Source organism: Tetrao urogallus (genome assembly GCF_951394365.1).
Source record: "Tetrao urogallus genome assembly, chromosome: 1".
NCBI classification, from domain to species: Eukaryota; Metazoa; Chordata; class Aves; order Galliformes; family Phasianidae; genus Tetrao; species Tetrao urogallus.
The window spans coordinates 94,465,262-94,486,853 of NC_136813.1; the positions used below are offsets into that span (position 1 = coordinate 94,465,262).

A 21,592-nucleotide genomic window follows, 5' to 3' on the forward strand; every position below is an offset into this window, starting at 1 on the left:
ACAAAAACCTTAGCATTGCACTAAAACATTACTCAGCTCCTGAACTCAAGAAAATGAATGCATGTGACACCCTTGAACTAATCCCACTATAACCAGCATCTCAGGAAGAGTAACAAAAAGTAATGATAGAAAATAATGGTGAAGCTAGTTGAGCTTTCATAAAAAAAGTGAGCTAGAAGCATTTAACTTTACTGGAAGAGAGTCTGGATGCCAAATTAACATTACCACATTTCTTGATATATTCCTCTCAACTTTTTTTTTTTTTTTTTTTTCCCTTAAGACTCACAGATTATTCCACCAGAAGATGAAGGGAGTGGAAGAAAGAAAAAAGTGTCACAGGAGGAGAGAACCATGCCTGTCTTCCACCATGTACGCTGTTTGTAAGTTGAGGACAAACAAATGCAGCTCATGACTCATAACTACTGTTCTACAGATAGAAATACTACTGTTCTGCAAAATTACACATTTTCAACATTAAACTAGTGATTCATGTATAGGGTATGTCACTGTCTGGAGTCTCTTATTAAATCAAACAGTACTCCATTGTAAGAAGGCAACGAGGGGAATGGGATGGCAGAGAGGGCCCTGGAAGAACAGACTGAATAGGCGCTAAAGGAATGAATCTACAGATCCATAATCTACACAGCAGGTGTAAATACTACTTTACTGTATAGTCTACTCCACCATCAATCAGTTGAGAAGATTCAATTCCACAAACTGACACAGTAAGTCCATATTCTCTAGCTATGCAGAAACATCTTCCCTCTTCATTTTCTTTAAGTTACATAATTTGTTTCAAAAATACTTAAGCACATGACTTCCACCCCCCTCACCTAGCATGTAACAATTCACTTAATACAGCTAGCTGGCTGTCAAAGTGTACAGTTCTAATGTTCAACATTAAACAGATACATGTTTTCCAGAGATTTTCTGTTCTTTTTATATAGCAATATAAATTTTCACTTCAAGTTAAGGTTACTGACTTTTCATTGCACCACCTCCTGTCTTTGCTTTGCCTAACAGGCAATTCAAGCTTTTCAGTCAACGTAACTTAAAATAACAGAGGTCAAATCAGCCAGTCAACAAAAATAATTCTGCCTCTCTGCACCTAGCACCTGTCATCACTATGATAAAATAACAATCTGCTTTCTTACAGATAATATTTAGTAATGTGTTACAGCAAAACAGAAGAGACAATATACTTTTTAAGATCTAAGTATGAAAAAAAAAAAAAAAAATCACAAAAAATGCAGTTTGCATTGCAAAGCTTAGCTCCTGCTGGGACAGTTCATTCAAAATTTAGAAAAAAGTCTACATGAAGTTTAAATAACAAAGTACATAACTTCAAGGTATTTACAGCCAACTGCTCGTTTTCCACCTGTAGAACAAAATGTACTGAAAGTAATACAAAGCATAAACATCCAATTGTTGTATCTTGGTGTAAGTAGTACACAAGCAAAAAGACACGACCAATGTGAACATGTATACATGTCTGTGTGGAGGAAATGCATCACTACCTCACTCCCCTAAAAAGGTTATTTTGCAGTTTGCTTTACACAGGTAACTTTCATACTCTCTGGTTCCTTAAGTAAGCTCAGGCATTTTGGTTTTTTATTAGATATCTTTTTAACAGTTCCAGGCAAGTTTAATTGTTCTGGATAGTTTTGTTTTGTTTTTCACACAAGCAACATAAAGTCTTTAATACTGAGTAATATAATAGTGTATTGAAGGTAATTGGTCATAATTTAGTCATCTTCCTTACACAGTGAATTGGCATGTTTTGATTTGAAGAGTCAGTTAAGTATTTTTTATCTACCTAGAAATCGTTTCAATAATTGATTTTTCAGCCCCTCTCTATCGGTAGTTTTAAACGCCTCAGTATTTTAGATACACAACTATTTTAACTGTTTTTTTTGCCTTTTAACTAGCTGCTAACTGGTCAAGAAACAATGAACTGCATTTTGTAAAAGCTGACACGTTTAGAAGTTAATCTACTGACATAGTTTTGGCAGCTACCCCAGTCCAGGGAAAAAAGAATGTATGGATTGAAACTACTTTGCATTCTGGTCAGAAACACACACTAGCAACATGACAACAAACTTTGCACTCAAAAAGATCCCTCTTTTAGAAAACTGCATAAAGGCTACAGATTAAATACAACCTCTAGTTTACCAAACTGACAGGCTTGATGTGTAAAATCTCCAATGAAGATTATGAAAAACAAGGTACATACTACATGAAACAATATAACATCTAATAAAAAAAACAGCTATTCTTGTCAAGCAGCTTATTTTAAATACACATTAAAAAAGGTTTTTTCACCTAAGTAACAGGAAGCATATTTTTACATATTTTGGCAAACATTTAAAAGATCCAAAAAAAAATTAGAAGCACTCAGTTCTAAAATTTCCCCAAAAATACAGGGTCTCTTACTGGAGAAAATTCTAAATAAATAGCAGTTTCAAAAAAAAAAAAAAAGTATTAAAGATCTAATTGAATAGATAAGTTATTCCCTCCCCCCAAAAAAATACCAGAAAGCACACTTAAAACATAGAATTCAGTTTTATTTGCAAAATGGGTTAATGCAAGTGTTATTCATGGTTCCGTCAGCCAGTGTCATGCATGCTGATCCAGTTGCATTGCTTTTACCAGCAAAGTAACTCTATGCTTAAACACTATAAATAACAATCCTGATTTAACTTGTTTGTGTTAGTATAAGTTATGCTTTTCATCATTTAAGTAGTCCCTGAAGGAAGAAAAAAATATTCTTTCCAGCTCTGTGGAACCCAGGAGAGATGTAATGCATGTTCTAATGGACCTCATCAGTGCCACGTATCCACAGCTCTCATGCTGTCATCACTGTCGTAGTTCAGGAAGATACCCAAAACATTCCTTTCAGTACTTAAGAATGAACACACTAAACAAATTCAAAGCACAAGAACTGACTTCACTGACAACTATACAAATCTGTTTGGAAGGCACATCATGATTTCTCCCAGCCATTTGGGGAAAAAGTGTAAGCATGAATATTTGTATGTGCTCTGCAGAAAGTAGCAATTGATTTCACAAACTTATATGACTAGTTTTCAATGTCATTTCAACAGCCCTTAGATGCAGATTTAAAGGTTCTGCTGACATTTTGAGCCTTAAGCTCTTTACACTGTCAATGGTTAAGAATTCTGCTGTAATCCAATACATTCAGCCATAGCTGAACAAATAACCTGTTGAAGTTAATAAGTCTCACAAGTACAGGTTCACTCTACTTTTTACAATCCTCATTCTTGCACTACTTTTCTCCAAGACTTCAAGACTTTAAATCAATTACACTGCTATTCAAATAGCTAATCCAATTTACAGCAATAGATGATTGCTTATGTGTACGAACAATAAAAGGAATACACAAATTTTTGTCTTGTAATTATTGTTCTCTCTTCTGTGCTAGCAGATCAGTAAAGCAGAAGGTGTATTCCAGAGAGCGTTTCAGAGTCCTTCTTTTACTGTGTGTGGATTAAAGCATCTACACAGCCTATAACAGCATTTAGTACACTATAAAACACCAATTCAAAACATTCACATAAATAATGTTATTGCTTGCTTTTATGTCACCAGTTGTTCAACTGATAAAGTTTTAGTGTTTTTGTACTAGTACTGTATGACCCTAAAACTTATCACAAAACAGCAATGTCACACTATACCACTTTTATTTAAAAAAGGGGAAAAAATATCCATAAGACAAAGAAAGGTTCATCTTAACTTCAAAACTAGAAACAAAGCTCAAGACTAAAGCTGGCATTTTCACAGAATTACAGGATGTTAGAGATTGGAAAGGCCCTCGAAAGATCACCTCGTCCAATCCCCCTGCTGGAGCAGGAACACCTAGATGAGGACACACAGGAACAAATTCAGACTTTTTTTAGTAAGCAAAGACAAAAAAAAAAAAAAAAAGCTGGTCAGATTCTGAACTTACTGATACTGACAGCATCTTTCTTGTTCAATTTCAATCACTTGCAGTGATAGCCATTTAACATTCAAAATCAGCCTGAAACACCAAAACTGCCCATTTTGCCATAGAAACAAAACAGCGTTGTTACTCATTTCCATTCTTCAAAAGAATCATGAGTGCTATTATTTCAAAACTGCAAAAAAAAAAAAAACCTACAAAAGAAAAATAATTTCTGACACAAAATATAGAAAAGCATCAACAAGTATACTTATGTTTTGCTTCATTATCTTCTCTAAAGTGAATGTTCCATTGGCTAATCTGCAGATTTCAGTAAGAAAGGACAAATCACCACACCCAATCACACTAGCCACAGATTAAACCTATTTAATGCAGCTGCTGCAATCAGTGTGTACACCCCCTAAAGAACAGAAGAAATCAGTTTACAGTCAACACATTTTCATGCCAGTGTTGACTCTGAATCTTATCAAAGAAGAAAAGCAGGATGACTCTTGAAGGCTCTGGACTGAAATTAAAAAAGCTAATTCAATTCCAGATTCACAGAGGACTTGTCTGACCTTGTTCATGTTCATTTGTGTCTCAGTTCATGCCAGTAACTTGGGGAATCTTAATACAATAAGAAAAATCCAAGAGAGAAGTATGACTTTGCTCATTCTGAGAAGCACTCACATGCTGACTTTAATGAAAAAACAGAAATTTTTACCAAAACCATGAAAGTAAATTCAAGTAGTCCTATTTTAGAGACTAGGACAGAATTGAAGCAAAATAAACAACATTAAGAGAACTATCAGCCAAGGTGCAACACCTATCTCATCTCTTCATAATGCCTGAACTAGTTAATCCAGAGTACATGTTCATGTGGCCCAATATGTAAAATCATGAGGCACAAATAAAGTCATCTGAACTAAATCACAAGTCTTCTCAACAGGAGGAAACAGGTTTTCTAACAAGAAAACTAGAATGCCTCTTAGACATCGTAAAATAATTCTTCCCTATTTAAATGGGTATCCGGTCTATTGTCTAGAAATGGTATTTAATCTACCAAATTTGACCTACAGGTTTTTTGTCTGGAGAATAAGACTTTTTGACAGAAGATTAACAATAAAATAATGACTTAGAACATTTTCTAGGATTTAGTGAAGCTTGGATTTCCTTTCTCACTACCAGTTCAATTTCAATCTAGCAGTGACCTGTCTTCTAAAAGGATATGGTTTTATTTTTGCTTCATGAATATATATTGCACAGGTACTCTCAGTTTGCACAACTCTTACATTTTTAATGCTGAAGTTACAGATGTGACAAAGTATCCAAATTCTGCTGTTGCACAATGTAGAATTTCTGAAGATAAACCTAATTTGGAAAACAACCAATTATCACCCACACTGTCTATGCTGTACACACTGAACTCTTACAAATAGTTTTGCCCCATAAAGACATGAATTAAAAAAAAAAAAAAAAAAAAAAGGATGTGGAGCAAAGCAATAGCAACAGCGTGCTTGCCTACTGGCACCTGGCCCACAAAAACATTTAGCAATGAGTCTGTTTTTATTTTACACAGACCACTGATTATATTGTGGCAGATCCAGGTCCCTCTTTTGTTACCAGATCTACTCGAGCAGCACCTAATACCAGAACAAAAACTCTGGTATAACAGACCTGGTAATGTCCCTACTCAAGCAGGAGCACTGACTCAAGATTTTAGCATTGCCTGCATATTACCATGGAAGGCGAATGCATTACAACTGGTGTCAATTTAACATTTGTCTTCACAGAATGGCTTCAGTTGGAGAGAATCTTAAAATCTTCTAGTTCCAAACCCTCTGCCACAGGCAGAGTGGCGAGCCCCTGCATCAGCTTGCTCAGGATCCCATGCAACTGATCTTGAATGCCTCCAGAGATGGGTCATCTACAACCCCCCCAGGCAACCAGTTCCAGACTCTCACCATCCCCTCAGTAAAAGATTCCTTACCAACATCTACCTAAATCTACCCTATATCAGCTTAAAGCAATTCCCCTTGTCCTATCACTATCAGACCATGTAAAGCCAGTCTCTCTCCTGCCTGTAAGCTCCCTTCAAGTACTAGAAGGTTGCAATTAAGTGCTTCAGCCCTCTGGCTGTCTTCATGGCCCTCCTCTGGATCTACTCACACAAACTCCACATCCCTACTGTACTGGGGGGGGACCCAGGCTTCAACACAGTACTCCAGATAGGGCCTTACAGAAGGGTGGAATAGAGGGTAACAATCACATCCCTCTCCATGCTAACCACTTTCTTTTGATGCAGCCCAGGATACTGCTGACCTTCTGGACCACAAGAGTACACTGCTGGCTCATGACCAGCTTTTCATTCATCAGGACCTTCAAGTCCTTCTCTGCAGGGTTACTCTCAATGAGCCCTTCTCATGATCTGTATACAAACCTGGGATGACCCTGACCCAAATGGAATACCCCGCACTTGTTGAACCTCATTAGATTCTCATATTTTCACTTTTTGAATGTGTCCACATCCCTCTGGATTGTGTGCTTTCCTTCTACTGTGTCAACTGCACCACACAACTTGGTGTCATCAGCAAACCTATTACAGGTGCACTCAATCCCACTGTCTACATCACAGAGAAAGATGCTGAAGAACACTGGTCCCACAACTGACCCCCACGGAACAATTCTCATCACCAGCCTCCACTTGAACACAGAGCCACTGACAACAACTCTTTGGTTATGACCATCCAACTATTTCTTTATCCACTTAGTAGTCCAGCACTGAAATACACCTCACTCTAACACAGAGATAAAAGTGTTATGTGAGACCACATCAAACACCTTGCACAAATCCAGGTAGGACTCTTGATGTTGTCTTTCTTTGTCCACTAATGCCATCACTCCACCATAGAAGGCCACTAGATTGGTCAGGCATGATCTGCCCTCGATGCAGCTGTGCTGATTATCTCAGATCACCTCCACATCTGGCATGTGTTTTAACATCTCTTCCGAAAGGATCCACTCCATGATCCTCCCAGACAGACATGAGGCTGACCAGCCTGTAGCTCCTCAGATTCTCTTTTCTCTTCTTTTCCTTAATATGAGAGTGATGTTTCCCTTTTTCCAGTCACATGGGACTTCACCTGACAGTCGTGACTTAAGTTTGATGGAGATCAGCTTGACAACATCAGTCCGTGGCTTCAAAACCCTGAGGTGCATGCTATTTGACCCCATAAATTGTACAGTCAGCCCCATGAGGTGTTCTCAGATATGCTCTGGTCTTAAGCACTGGGAGAGATTTTGCTCCAATTCCCACTTAGAACTTCAGGAAAATGAGAGGTATGAGAAGCCTGACTGGCTGTGAAGGCTGAGGCAAAGAATTTGTTAAGTACCTCAGCCTTCTCCATGCCTGAGGTGGTCTGCTCTCCCTTTTCATTTATCAGAGAAAGGTACACTCTCCTTTGCCTGTCTCTTCTACCCAATAAGTATAAAGAATCCCTTCTTGTTGTTTTTCACATCCCTGGCAAAGTTCAATTCCATCTGTACCTTGGCTTTCTTGACTCCATCCCTACAGACCCATACAGCATCCCTATATTTTTCCTTGACAACTTCTCCCTGCTTCCACTGCTTATACTTTTCCTTTTTTTTTTTCCTCTTCAGTCTGATTTGCAGGTCCTTGCTCAGCTACACCGGTTTCCTGTCTCATCTGCCTGATTTTTTTATTCTGAGAGAAGGAGAGCTCTTGCGCTCTCAAAGGCATCTTTAAAGCACTGCCAGCTCTGTTCTGTTCCTTTGTCCCTAAGGACAGTTTCCCAGGGATTTAATCCAACAATTCCTTAAACAGCCTAAAGTTCATAGTCCTGACTCTACTCTTTGGCAAGCCCACATTCTTCAAGACCACGCTCCACTAGGCCACATTCACCGTAGCCCAGGCCACCTCTAATCTTAACCTCTTTTATGATCTCTTCTGCACTGGCGAGCAACAGGTCCAGTAACACTCATCTTCGGTGGGTCTGTCCAATACTGGAACCAGAGCTGCTGCCAATGAACTCTACCATTATGAGCTGACAGCTTGGTGCTTCTTTGCCATTGCAACTATCAGCATTAGCTAATTATACTGCAGCAGGACTAAGTTTAATCCAACAAGCCAGTGGCTTGATTAACTAGGAATTAGAACAAACATGAAAAATTGCATCACAGAATCACATGGTTTTAGACATATTGATCACTGCCCATTAGAGTAACTGTGGAATCACCAAGTCCAATTACTGCATATACATTCCTCATGTTTCCTAAAAAAAAATCTCTTATGATGACACAGATGAAGAGCCAACTTACTCAAATCAGACAACTGAAGAATAATCTCATCTCTCTGGTTAGCCTCCATACCTTCCTTTTGGAGGAAGTGGTTGTACAGTATTATTGGATTCTGTCTTATTTGTCTTATTAGTTGCTGCGCTCTCTAATGACTGTGTTATCAGAATGCAGCACACTTCAGCTATCTTCCAACAAGTTACGTCCCACAGTAAGCCACAAAGGATTGGAACACGTGGAAAAATAAAGATCACAGCCTGAACAGGTGACTAGCCCTTGAGAAGAAAAAAAAAGCTTGTGTTAGCTTGGGAATGCAAATAAATTGCCTCTAGCTTCAGCATGTGAGAGCATTGTGAGAAACTGCTCTATAGCCACAAGTACCCTTGCTTTCTGTGAATGACCTTGCATATCCTGATACATGATGTGTTGTCTCCCATTACTACATATATGGCCACAGTACTAAGAGGAGATTAGAAGACATTTTGCCAGGCTGACACCAGCAGTATATGCTGGAGATAATCTCAGGGCTGATGCTATATTGGCTAGCCACCACTGGTACTAAGAATTCGGCAGAGACTTGACTGGCTAGCCACCCTTGGTTCTGCGAGAACCTCTACTGAAGTTGCCATTAACCTGCATCTCCTACTTTCTTCAGGATTAGCAAACCTTACACAAAAGCACAGGCACTTTTGCATTACAGATGGACAACGTAATTTTAGGAACACTGATAGCTTGAAATCTGTATTCTGATAATAAATGCATTTTACTTGTTGGTAATCACAACCAACAAGCGACATACTTCATTCTTCAGTTAGATCAGCCTTTTTTTAATTTATTTTGCCAGGTTTTTCTGTAGACTGTTTACACTACAAGATGCAAAAAGGCTGAAACCAGAAGTTTCACCACAAAAATATTTACCTCCATGACATCATACCTCAAAATGCAGCTTTGATTATGGAGTCACACCATCCAATGTAACTGAAAAGAAGCACTGCTTGAGGAGAGAAATCCTGCCAACAGAAGTAGGGCAAAGCTGAGTTAATTGAATGAATCTTTAAGAAAGTAAACTGTTCCCATGCTTATTTTCCTTCTTGTAAGACACTGGGATCACAGAGGTACTTCTGTAATGTAAAGGCTAGAAAACAAAATCATTTATGTAATAAAAAATAAAGCCTTATACAAAAATACTTCAGGAATGATTAAACTTAGACTGAAAGTAGTGTTTGTTCTGTAGAAAAGCATTGTCAAAAGTGCTTCTGCTTTGCTATGTATTTTTTTTCCTAATAAAGCCTTAAAATTCCTACTCATTTTTCCTGTTTTAATAATTCCTCATCACAGATCTGCAGCTATTTCTAGGACAAAGATGCAAGACTATAAAGAATGTTTTGCAGTATTATTTCTTAAAAAGTTATTGTTCAAGTTATCATATAAACTCTCACAAATACCACATGTAGTTACAGATCAAATAAGTCATCCAACACTTGCGAAAATGCCAACATTGTCTGTAAGTAAAGCCTGTTTTCTAGTCTTAAGACTAAAGTCTTCCAGAGCTTTTATGCAAAACTTCGTGAGAGACACTGAAAGCATAACTGGGCTATGAAAACAAAAGATATTTAAAAAAAAAAACTCACCTCCCACTGCCCAGAAAAAAAACTCTCCTCTGATTAAAGCATACATCTTTAATAAATATTAAGTGCTTGCTGTTATCTCCTTCTTGCTGAGTTATCCATTTTCCTCCTCATTAAAACACAGATTTTTCTAACTAAATGTCTACAAATACAGTTAGAAAATTGCACTATTTTCAGAGGTAAAAACAGAGTATTGCTGTGCAGATAGATCGTTTTAGTGGTTGACAAATACAGATATTACTTCTTCAAAACCTGCACATCACATGTAATAGATCCAGTGTGGATCTATGAACAGTATAAAAGGTTTTCCACAGGGCTAATTTTAATTAAGTTCAAAGTGGAACATACCTAGAAATTTTTTACAGGATTTAATCCAGTGAACTCCGTAGTCTCTAAAATAAGAGACTAAGTTGCATTAAGCAATATCAATATTTACTAAATATAAAAATATTCAGAATAGTATTCTGCAATAACACTTGTACAAAAAATTATTTTCTTTTAATTTTTCAGTCCATTCAGTGACTTCAGTCATTTTACATAGTATAAATAGTGATAAACAAACCAGATCAGAACTCCCATTCAACGGAAAGAACCCCCCTCTGAAAAGTAGTACTTCTCAGTTTTATTTATTTCTGAATACCTAAAAGAGAAACATTTACTATTCATAGGAAAGTATTTTCTTTCAAAGTTTTTTTTCTTCCTCCCAGAAGCAATAATTTCTCCAACCAGATTTGCTCACACTCATTTCTGCACGGAAGGAGTAAATATAACATGGCACCTATAAAGGCTGCATGCAGACAGTTCTTTCCTGAGGTCTGAGAACACATACAAGAATCTTAACTAACACTTGTAAGTGACAGAAAAAGTGAACACAATATCAAGAATCATTCCAGCGTTCCAGTGTTCTTCATTTTTATCTAACTCTCTATTATTTTGTGTACGTAAATACACAAATAACTTAAGGCTCCATTTCCCAAGATCAACTTCCTTTCACTTTCGAACATGTGACAAGACATATTCAGCATGTAAGCACATGCTATTCCATGTTCTTTCAGCTGCATCATGCGCACAAAAACTTAATCTACTACTACCACGATCACATTACATGAACACCTGTAATTCTACTTCTTAGAATGTTAAAGCTTCAAATAAGTCTACAGTGACTTTAGGGGAACTGTACAGGAAAACATCACAATATTTCCCAGACTCAGTAACATGAATATATACGTACTCCAGTTGCAAAATGCAAAACTGCTCACAAATGTAATGCAAAGGTGCTGGGGAGGATTATTTTGACTAAATGCTAAGAAGCTGTTGAACCCAATGTCCATAACTGCCATAAACAGGCAGAAATCCATTTCACATCTATCATTCAGACAGAATGCTTACAGACCTACAGGCACGCTCTGAATACTGAGCATCCAAGGAACAATTCTGACTAGTCACAGAACAAAAAACAAACAAGTAAATCACATCTCTCAAAAAAAAAAAAAAAAAGAACAAAACCAAATGGTGATTTTATTTATTTCTACTGTTCAGTAGTACTGTTCAGTAAAGTCCACAGCACAGCTCTACCTGAGCAGGAACAACCTAGTAACACATAATGATTAACTGCACAAGGCTCAACTTCTTCATATACTCCTGAGGGGGGGGGGGGGAGGGAGGGGAAAACAAAATAAAAATGAGGGCCTTAAAATAAGACTTTTGCTTAACTATTAAAATAAAAACCACCTTTTTTTGTCTCATATCTTGAATAGAATCTGGTTACATCAGAACATAACTTCAGATCTCAGTTCTTCTCTGCTGTTGGATTACTGTTCTGCTTTATCAGTGCTACTTAATAAACACGCCCACTACTTACATATACATGGAGTCAGAGCTTGATTTTCTATTCTTCACTAAATCGAAATTCCTCCACACACAGTAGTTACACAACTCCCAAAAGCTTCAATCAGGCCCTGAAAGCTGCAATCAGTATAACCTCTGAAACAGCACTCTTGATACACAAGCCTCCCACTGACTTCAGTTCTATGACCGCAGGTATGCACAGTTCTGTCAGCAGAACTCACCTCACATAATATAATTTTCTTAAAATAAATGGTGAAGGCTGAAGATAAACTCTGCATTCATATTACACAACAGGCACTGTCTACTGGGAAAAAGTCAGCATGCAGTTCTTCATAAATCTGAAGTCAGAGTATTATTTTGCAAGTGCAGAGTATATGAATTATTGTGTTATTCACAAAACTCAAATTATTGGTGATAATGCCCACTTAAATATAATTCATCTATAATTTCAGATCTGAGACTAGACTGACATTAAAATGGAAGGACAAAAAGCAAAAAACTAGCAAAACCAAACTTAATTCTACTGTGAAATATGAGTGACTGACAAAATCATTTAAGCAACTGCAGAAGCCACAGCATTCCAGTGTTCTTCATTTTTATCTAATTCTCTATTATTTTGTGTATGTAAATACACATATAACTTAAGGCTCCATTTCCCAAGATCAACTTCCTTTCACTTTCGAACATGTGACAAGACACATTCAGACATTCAGAAACACAGAAAAAAAGGTTTCAGATAGCCAAGCATCTGATTTTTTTTTTTTTTAATGCCTTCCTAGAAATGGCTTAGTAGGGCTCAGATGTTCTCTATAAACATTCAGACATCTAGTCACATCAGCAGAAACTGCAACAGGTAATAAGGAAGAAACTCCAGCAATTCATACCACATTCAGAAATAGTTTCTGCTATGGAAAACACACGAAAGGATGAGAAACACTGCAATAATAATTTCTACAAAGTATCATTCAGCAGTCTGAAAGTCACTTCTCTCTACATCAACAACATTCACATGGAGCATTCACATCTCTTAAGACACTCTCCTGGGACATTCCTGAAACTCTGCATGTAATGCTTCAATAAATTGACAAAGACCATCTTCAGAATAATCATGCTTCTTTCTTCTCACTATTGGAATGCTCTAGAGTTGCTGCCTTTTTGACCAGTAATTTATATTTGTACTGGACATTCTCTGGTCTGTGTAGATACATTTATTCTTATATCATGATTTTAACTGCCTCTGCACTTTCCACATATTCATTCCTGGGGTCTTCTTCCTTGCAATTAACCTCTCAGCATTTGTGTTACTACTGTAACTGGTCAGAAATCTTAGCCCCCACTTCACACCTAAGGCAGATCCCACAACATCAATTACAGCCCTTCCCATCCCCAGAAGAATACAGTCTTACAAACAAAGAGGTTGATTACAATTAGCCTGATGCAGATCAGATTAAAATTACTTTAACTATCTAACAAATGGTAATGTAAAGATAACCACTACTAAAAGGCTAGGAAACTAAGTACTAGGGGAAAAAGAAAACTAGGAAAGAAACTAGATAGCATACTAAAACCTCTGAGAAGTCCATGAATACAGTACTTAATCCTGATCCCCTCTCAGAATAGCTTTTCTAGTTGAGCTTCTCATGGTACATACAATGTCACAGAAGAGGTGAGTAAAGAATTATTGTTCATTACACTTTATTTGCATTAACGTTACTATACTCCTTACATTACTTTAAACACAGCAACTAAGCAACTTTTTTTTTTTTTTTTTTTTTTTTTTTTTTAAAAAAAAGGCTCTCTTCATCTTCCTGACAGTCACTGACAAGGCATCAAGTAGATCAGAGTATCAAAAGTTTTAGAAACAAATTCACGCACCAGAGATTTGTTGAGATTATACAGGAAGATCACACAGACATAACTTGAGAAATCCCCAAATGCTGTAGGGTGAACCAACAGAAGTAACATACCACTCGTTCTGTACTTATCCTGTTTCTTTCTCCACTGTCTTTAGTCTGTCAGATCATGAGGTCACACAGTACATCAATTCTGACTTGGTAGGCACATTAATTTGTTTAATAACTTCAAAAACAACACTGCATCATATTATTCCTGTTAACTGGTCATAAGTACATTTAACACACCCTTTCTTTTCTACCCTCTCCCCCAATCTCTGGATATTTAGCTTAGATTAATAAGGTAACAAAAAGGGAAACAATTGGCATGGTAACACTGCCACTACAATTGCATCTTCTGTGTTGTGAAGAAAACTGACAATATATGATCAGGACAGAAAACTATTTCACAGCAAGAGAATCAACTCTTATCTGTTCACACCCATCTACGACACATGCTAAAAGGATCTTCATGCACTGCTTTATGCTTCCTTTTCAGTACTCTATCATTTTAAGTATAGGCTTGACTTCAAACAAGTCAAATTCAGCTGCAGCATGATGGTCTGTGAAATTAATGGGTTTGCAATTGCTTGCAGCTTGACTGAATATTGTGCAAAGCGTTGCAGTAGTAAGAAAATTGATGGCAATGATTTTGTTTTAAAACTAAATTCAAACTATGCTTCAAATGGTACCACTTGGGCAAAGCCATGAGGATAGCAATTCTATGAATTTCATACATGAATTCCAACTAAGAATTTCAGCTTATAGCCAAACAATTGGTATTTGTTACTTAAGCTAATATTAAACTGAATATTTATGCTGCAGTTGTAGCTAACTAGAAAAGTCATTTTGAGAAGGAAACTTTCATTCATATCCTAATATTTTATTCATGTGCGACAAGTTTATTATGTATTACTTTGCTTATTTCTGGACTGTGAAGTTATTCATCAACCTTTGTCTGCTGTTTAGCAACACTACTCAAATAATTAGAATAGTAAATAGAAAGCAGCGTATGCTTCTAAAAGCACAATAAAAAAAGACAAAAATGGCTGCTTCCGCTCTCCTCTTCCCCTTTTTCTCTGGGGAAAAAAAAAAAAAAAAAAAAAACAGAACACTACTACATCTTAAATGAATATGTTGATGTTTTATGCTTTTTATGCAGAGCTAGCTCTTGAAGGAACACATGTAAGACATGGATAAGAGGAAATTTATTGTTGTTCCCACCTACCACAGCTGTAAAGAAGCTGACTAAATATCCATAATATTTAATGTAGCTTTGCAAGTTTATCTAGACAGTTTACATCCACGAATTGATCGTATCAGATCACACTTATAGCAGGGGAAACTGGTGGTATGCAAGCACCTTGCTTAACAGATCTTCAGGTTCACTGAAATTATTTCTTAAAATAGGTTTTTAGAAGACTCAATCACCCTACTTTCAGAGCTTCTGGTGTACCTTATTAAGGAGGGATGAGGTCAAACAGATGCTGATTCCTTTTCTAAGAACTGGGATCACAAAACGTTTCAGAACTTTTTGTTTGAAATGGCAGTACTGTTTTTATGTAGACAGAAGCCATGTAATGGATTTGTAGTTGATACACTTTGTCATCTACCTCACCGCAAATTAACTTAGGTGAGGGAATAAAATAATTCCTTGAACTGGTCCTGCATCATTCTCATGCAAACAAAAGCTTAAGTGAGTGGAAATTATCCACTGACTGGAAGTATTAGAGCTCTGCCACAAAGCCTGCAGTCATCTTCACATTTAATAGCTGCCTTTAAGATCGCCTGTAGAATTAAATTTCTTATAGTATCTCATTTGTAGCCACCACTCCTGTGACATCTCATGTCATTAACAACCTAAATTTCAACACACAGAGATAAATTCTCCGTTACTTAGGAAAACATACATTTCCTAAATTGTAAAAGCACCATGAACTGATAACACTACCCCATCCCATGCCTTTTCATAAGTGAAAGTTATTCACCACCTGCCATTTCAAGCTATGCTTTCACACTCCACAGCCTAATGCAAAGCCTACTGCAGACAACTGACTCCTGCACAGCACAGCAGCTTCCACACTAGTGCAACCAGCACTGCTCACACAGATACCCAAATGCAGGCTATTTATATTAAGTTCTTGTTAAAAAAAAAAAAAAAAAGTGTTCTAAAAAGAAGGCTTCCGTATGCATACATGTATTCTTCAAGGCTCGTTCTCCATACTACATTTAAGCAGGTTTTACAGGGCCAGTGTTTTTTCTAGTACAAGATTTTAATAACATAACCCGCAAATGCAAATATCTATAATCAGGTGACTCTCCCTGTTTACTTCTCTAGCTTATTTATGTTTTCCCTTCAAAAAAATTACAAGTCAGATTCTTATCTCACCTACACTAAATTTAAAAAAAAAAAAAAAAAAACCTTCTCCAATTAATGCAATCAATCAATGATAACAAGTAATATAGAAATGTAACCCTAAAACAAAGATAAGAAGCTTGGTACCTTTGTTTTAAGGTGTTATAAGTATTATGCAGAGTTTGAAGACTATTTTGCTATTTTAAAATCAACTCCTTTCATTTTCTTGACATCCTTTAAGAATATCTAAAATCACAACCACAGCACTGAGTTAAACTGAGCTTAAAAGCAATAGAAAGATTGTTAAAGAACGCAGGATTACATTACTGAAGCCAGACATCCTTGGATTGCTGATATTATCGAAATAAGAGCATTTTGAGTTCTCTTATCATTCAAAACTATTTCAAGCTTTAAAACAGATACCAAAAGTTGGATGATTTTAGTGAACTACATACACTAGAAAGCACCTAAATATACTAAGGGTGGAAAAAAGGGGAACATTACACAATTATTAGGTCATAATAATTTACGATATCAAAATAAATGAAGATATGCTAGATACCAGGATGCCTGGATCTAATCTATTAAATTCCAACCTGAAGGCCCATTTATCAGGTTACTCATAAGCCCTCCTCTGTTTCTGAATTTCGAGAGCAATCAAACCAATTTCAAATGACCCGCAACATGCAATACCTTGCAGCATGCCTCTAGTATACTGCAATTGTTTTATAACAACTAAGGCATGCTTTTAAGAAAAATAATCTGGTATAAATTAGTTACTCTGAACTGCTCAAAATATGAGGTATTACCCATATTATCTATCTAGATCAGCCTATCCTACTCTTTCAGTAACAGATCTTCAACTTGCAGCCACCAACTACTATGCAGTTAAAACATGTGTTTTCCAAAATATCATACTAACTTGACTTGATCTCATCCTGGAATCAAATGCCACGTACTGAATATAATTGGAGGATTACTGTAGTAAGTCGGAAAGAAACCAGTAAATAAACAGGAATCATCTGGGATGGGTACCTCAAAAGGTCAATGAAAGGGCAAACAAACCTCTGTTTGTTTTCTGTATGTTGTAAGAAACACCTGTTAAAGGCAAAATAATACACAAACTGGTCATAACACCTCAGGAACACTCCTACAGATAACAACTGTAACCCTATTCAACTTCTAACAAAAGACTAAAGCTTCAGCTCCAGGAGTATCTCATACTTTTCATTATTTGAAGCCACCAAAAGCAGTAAAAATCTCCTTGAATAAAGCATTTTTATAGGATTGCATGAAACAAAACTACATACTTCTGAAGAATCCGTTCTGAAGGAAATCTGCTAGAACACTTCAGCCAATTTATTTTCAAGCAGATACTCTGATTCTGGTTTATACACGAAGAGAAGTTACAAAGGCTTAAAAAAGAAAAAGCAAATTCAAAACATTTTTAATACTTTTTTTTTTTTTGAAGGATGAAAAGGAGAGAAGACACCAGAGAAATTGTTTTCATCCTACTGCAGTTCTATGAATCAACTGGTAACAAAAAATAATGGCTAGCTGAAGTCACAGGACAGGTTTCAGACTTCAGTTTACATCTCAAGCTATAATACCAGTTCCACTTAATCCAGCAGACATACCATCGATTCTGACAATTCAAGATTTCATCTGTCTCCAACATAAAAAGCAGAAAGCTGCAAGGCTCTAGGAAGTGACTATACCATGGTAAATGAGATGTACACACTGGTGTCTCTTTTGGGGGAACAGTCTTTATTAACAAGCAGTTCCTTATAAGCACTTGTAAAGAGAAATGTTTCATTAAAAACAAAAGTGAGCTCTGCATCAAAACAGCAAGAAGATGAAACCTAGAGCGCAATAACAGTACAAGTACTCACCAAAACAAATACTGAGGATGAACACAAAACGGATTAAATCCTGCATGTGAAGCAATTTATACTGCAGTATCACAAATTTTCTGTTAACCTGAAGAACTGTATGTTACATAGCAAAATCCTATTTCTTTTATTGTTCTGTAAGTCAGTGTCCCCAGACACTGGTTTTAAAAAAAAAAAAAAAAAAAAAAAAAAAAAAAAAAACCACAACAAGAAGTAATGAAGCCCGCTCTTCTGAGCATTGTATCACTGTACATAGTAAAAGGGGAGAGTTTTGTTTATTGCTTATTTATTTATTAAAGCAAAGCTAATTAAATTTGAGCCTTTCATCCTGGACAGCTTGGAAAGGTTAAGGAAAGAAAAATCCTTTTGTTTAACTGACAATGTTATTATGCTAAAACTCCTCCCTTGTGGTGAAATTAGGAAAGGGAATATTTGGCCCTGGTAGATAATTATGACATTCATAAGCTCTCAACACAAGGGGGCTGGGAGAAGGGGCTGCTGTCAGCCACTTGTTTTTCAAACTGCTTCAGTCTTCTGAAATGGAACAAACACATCACAGTTTCCTCGCCTCAGTCTTAGACAACAGCACTTCACATTGAAGAAGCTTCAGTCATTTTTCATGACATCTACTGCAGCTACATACTTAAAAAAAAACACCAAAAAACAACCCTCAGCCTAAGATTTTCTGTATTTCTGAAGCAAATGATCTAAATCCCATTACTGGGTTTTTCTTAACCATCCAAATTCTTCTTTATCTCCTCTTCAACATAAAGAAAAAAAAAAAAATAGTAGTTTCATTAATATATCGAGAGGATAAGCCCCCAGAGAATTTGGAACAGCCTCTGAGATTATTTGAATTATTTCAAGATATGTCAAGATTACCTGGAGGAGATGCCAAGAAAAAATACAGAAAGCAACGATAAAACCCTGACCAAGGCTTTGTTTATCTTCAAAGCAATCACTGCAGAACATCCTTGTCCCCTACCAACCTAAAAGGCAATATCTCCCACTTGCATTTACTATCCCTTCACTGTGCATTGAGGCTGTGTGACTATTTCCACAACTACTCCAGAAATTCTTCCCACCTTAAAACAACTGCACTCCATTCATTAGAAAAATCAATTTACAAAAGGACTAATTTCATTGTGTTAACGCTTGTAACTTACTATCAGTGTTACATTTACTCAGATTTCATCCTTCTCATCTCTCTATCGTATCTGTCTTGCTATCATTTCTAGAACTCTGCTTAATGGCATCTCGAATTACACTCCATTATTTAACGCCTGACATATGCAATAGGAAGATACCGAAACTATGCGATCTTTCCAAGCTGCAGTAATCACAGTTCATGAACCACCCTTCTGCCGTTCCTCTGTTAGAGGAACCACAGACCACGTTCCTATAACCATTTACACTCAGGTAGATCGACAGAAAGACCCGGAGATGCATTTCCATTGCCATCCCAGCGCTAGCTGCGCTGGAAAGCCTCCGAACTGCTTCTCGGTCACTAATTGGGAAGCGCACCGAGCTCATCCCGAGGTGACAAAAGCAGAGAAGTATTTCTCTGCAAACGGTGAGCATCCGGTGGAGTCTCACTACTTAACACCGAGACAAAATGTCTGCATGGCAGGAGGTTCGGAGGCAAGTACAACGAAGGAGAAGACGTTCCGAGCAGGGCTCTCAATACCTTCAGGCTGAACCCCCACACACACCCCGCCCAGGCGCAACGGGCGGCACCGCCGTTCCGTAGAGCTCCGGGCGGTGTCCAGCCGAGGCTCCTAGCCACGGTCCACCGCCTCCCCCCGAACCTCCCCACCCGGCCCGGCGCCCCGGAGCTTAGCGCGGGGCAGTACCCGGGACCGACAACAGCGCGGCGCCATGGAGCTCTGGCGCCCCCTGCTGTCGGGCGCCGGCACGGCCCGAGGGGCGCTCCCCGCCGCTCCCACGCGGAGCTCCGCTCGCATCGAGCGCATTTTTTATTTTTTTATTTTTTATTTTTTTTTTAATTATTTTCCCTGACACCGCCTCCAAAAAAAAAAGAAAAAAAAGAAAAGCCGCGAGCTGCTGCCGCCCGCCCTTCCCACGGGCGCTCTGCTCCCAGGTGCTCAGCGGCTGCCGAAACCAACGCTCAAACTTGCCTCAACACTTCGGAGCGCGGCGGGCAGTCCTGGCAGAGGGCACCGCGCGCACGGCCGCGCACCGCCGCCTCCTCAGGCGGGGCTGAGCCCCAGGTAACCACGCAGGTGACAGCCACCCATCGCTCTTCCCCCCTCCCCACATTAAAACACCACCGCGCAGCGCCGCGGGCACAAGGGGCCACCCCGCACACCTGCCCCAGGGAGCGGCTCCCCGCGGCCGGCTGCCTCCCCGCCCGCACCCAGAACGGAGCCCACGCTGCCTCTGCCTCACTCAGACGCGGATTTTAAAGCGCGATCCCCAACTGATTTATTTTTTTTTTATTGGTTTGAATTCCCTCCCACATTTATCTCCGGAAAAAAAAAAAAAAAAAAAAAAAAAAAAAATCGCAACCAGGAGCGGCGAAGTGCGCTGAGAACCTCGCAGCTTTTCCCCCCTTCTCATAAGCGATTCTCCCCGCGCCTCGAAGACCGCTAGGAAAGGGAGGGGCGAGGGAATGGAACAACTTTGAGACCCGCTTTAATTCGGCTCCCGGCTGACACACCGCTTTGATTTTTCCTCCTTCCCCCGTTGCACGCGAAGCTGAGTGACGGAGCGCGGAGACAGCGATAATTCAGGGAGAATGAAAAAATAATAACAATTTTAAAAAATAAAAAAAATAAAATCCCGCTCCTACCTTGCCCGCTACTGAGGAGCAATCCGAGCAGGTACAGAGGCAGGAGGCTCATGTTCAGCAGCTGACGCCGGCGGACAGTCCCAAGTTCGACGCGCTCGCAGCCGACACCGCACAGCGCCGCCCGCCAACTGCTGTCCGCACCGCGCCGCGCCGCACTATATCGGGAGGCAGCGGCACCGCGCAGGAGGCGGGCACACGGCGGCCCGCGCGGATCCTTCCGCGGCACACGCACTACCAAAGCACCGCCGGGCGATTCCTCCGCCGAGCTAAGTGGTGGTAGCCAGCCTGCAGTCTGACTGCTTGCTTGCTTGCTTGCTTGCTTGCTTCCCTGCTTCCCTGCTCGCCGGCAGCCTGGCCACCGCGGCCCCACAGAGGCCGCTCCCGTGCCTGAGGGGCGGCGGGCAGAGGGAGGGCAGCCCGCACGGGGCGGCGGGGCTCTGCCGCCCTCGGCACCCGGTGCGGAGCGGCAGTGAGGCAGCGCGCTGCGGGACCCTGTGCGGGTGGCTGCGCCTCGCCGCCGTGTTTTCAGACCGTTCTGTGGTCTGCTGGCACTCGCGCGTTTTGAGTTTTCTTAGTTACAGAGAGGGAGAATGCCTCTGCTGTTCACGGCTGTGTAGGAAAGGAAGCCAATGAAAAGTAACTCGCTTACCTTTACTGTACTTTTGCGCTGTCTGGCTGAGAACCTTACTCGGTAACAAATATAAAAACCCGCTTTAAAGTAAGGAGATGGATTTCCATCCAGAGGTAATTCTTTGCCTTGCATTAATTAAGCCGCGGTCTCCAGAGCAGCTTCTATAAATTTGCAGCCGTGCCACCTGTGTGATACGTGAGAGGAGACAGAAGTGGATTTATATTAATGTCGAGCAGTGGTAGCAATTAATAAAGATTAATCCAAATTAGTGTACCCCTA

At 39.1% G+C, this 21,592-nt stretch overlaps 1 protein-coding gene across 2 annotated transcripts in view; it reads right to left on the reverse strand.

Moving 5' to 3' along the window:
- The window catches only part of NCAM2 (neural cell adhesion molecule 2), a gene marked incomplete at both ends in the record, with an annotated part of 250,461 nt that extends 229,496 nt beyond the window's left edge, over positions 1-20,965 (reverse strand). The window contains one exon of one of the 2 annotated variants that reach the window (XM_079547212.1): positions 20,683-20,965. In XM_079547212.1, the coding sequence (XP_079403338.1) occupies positions 20,683-20,734 (52 nt within the window). The remainder of the gene's footprint in view (positions 1-20,682) is intronic. The other variant, XM_079547213.1, reaches the window with a different exon arrangement.
- Between the last annotated feature and the right edge of the window lie 627 nt (positions 20,966-21,592).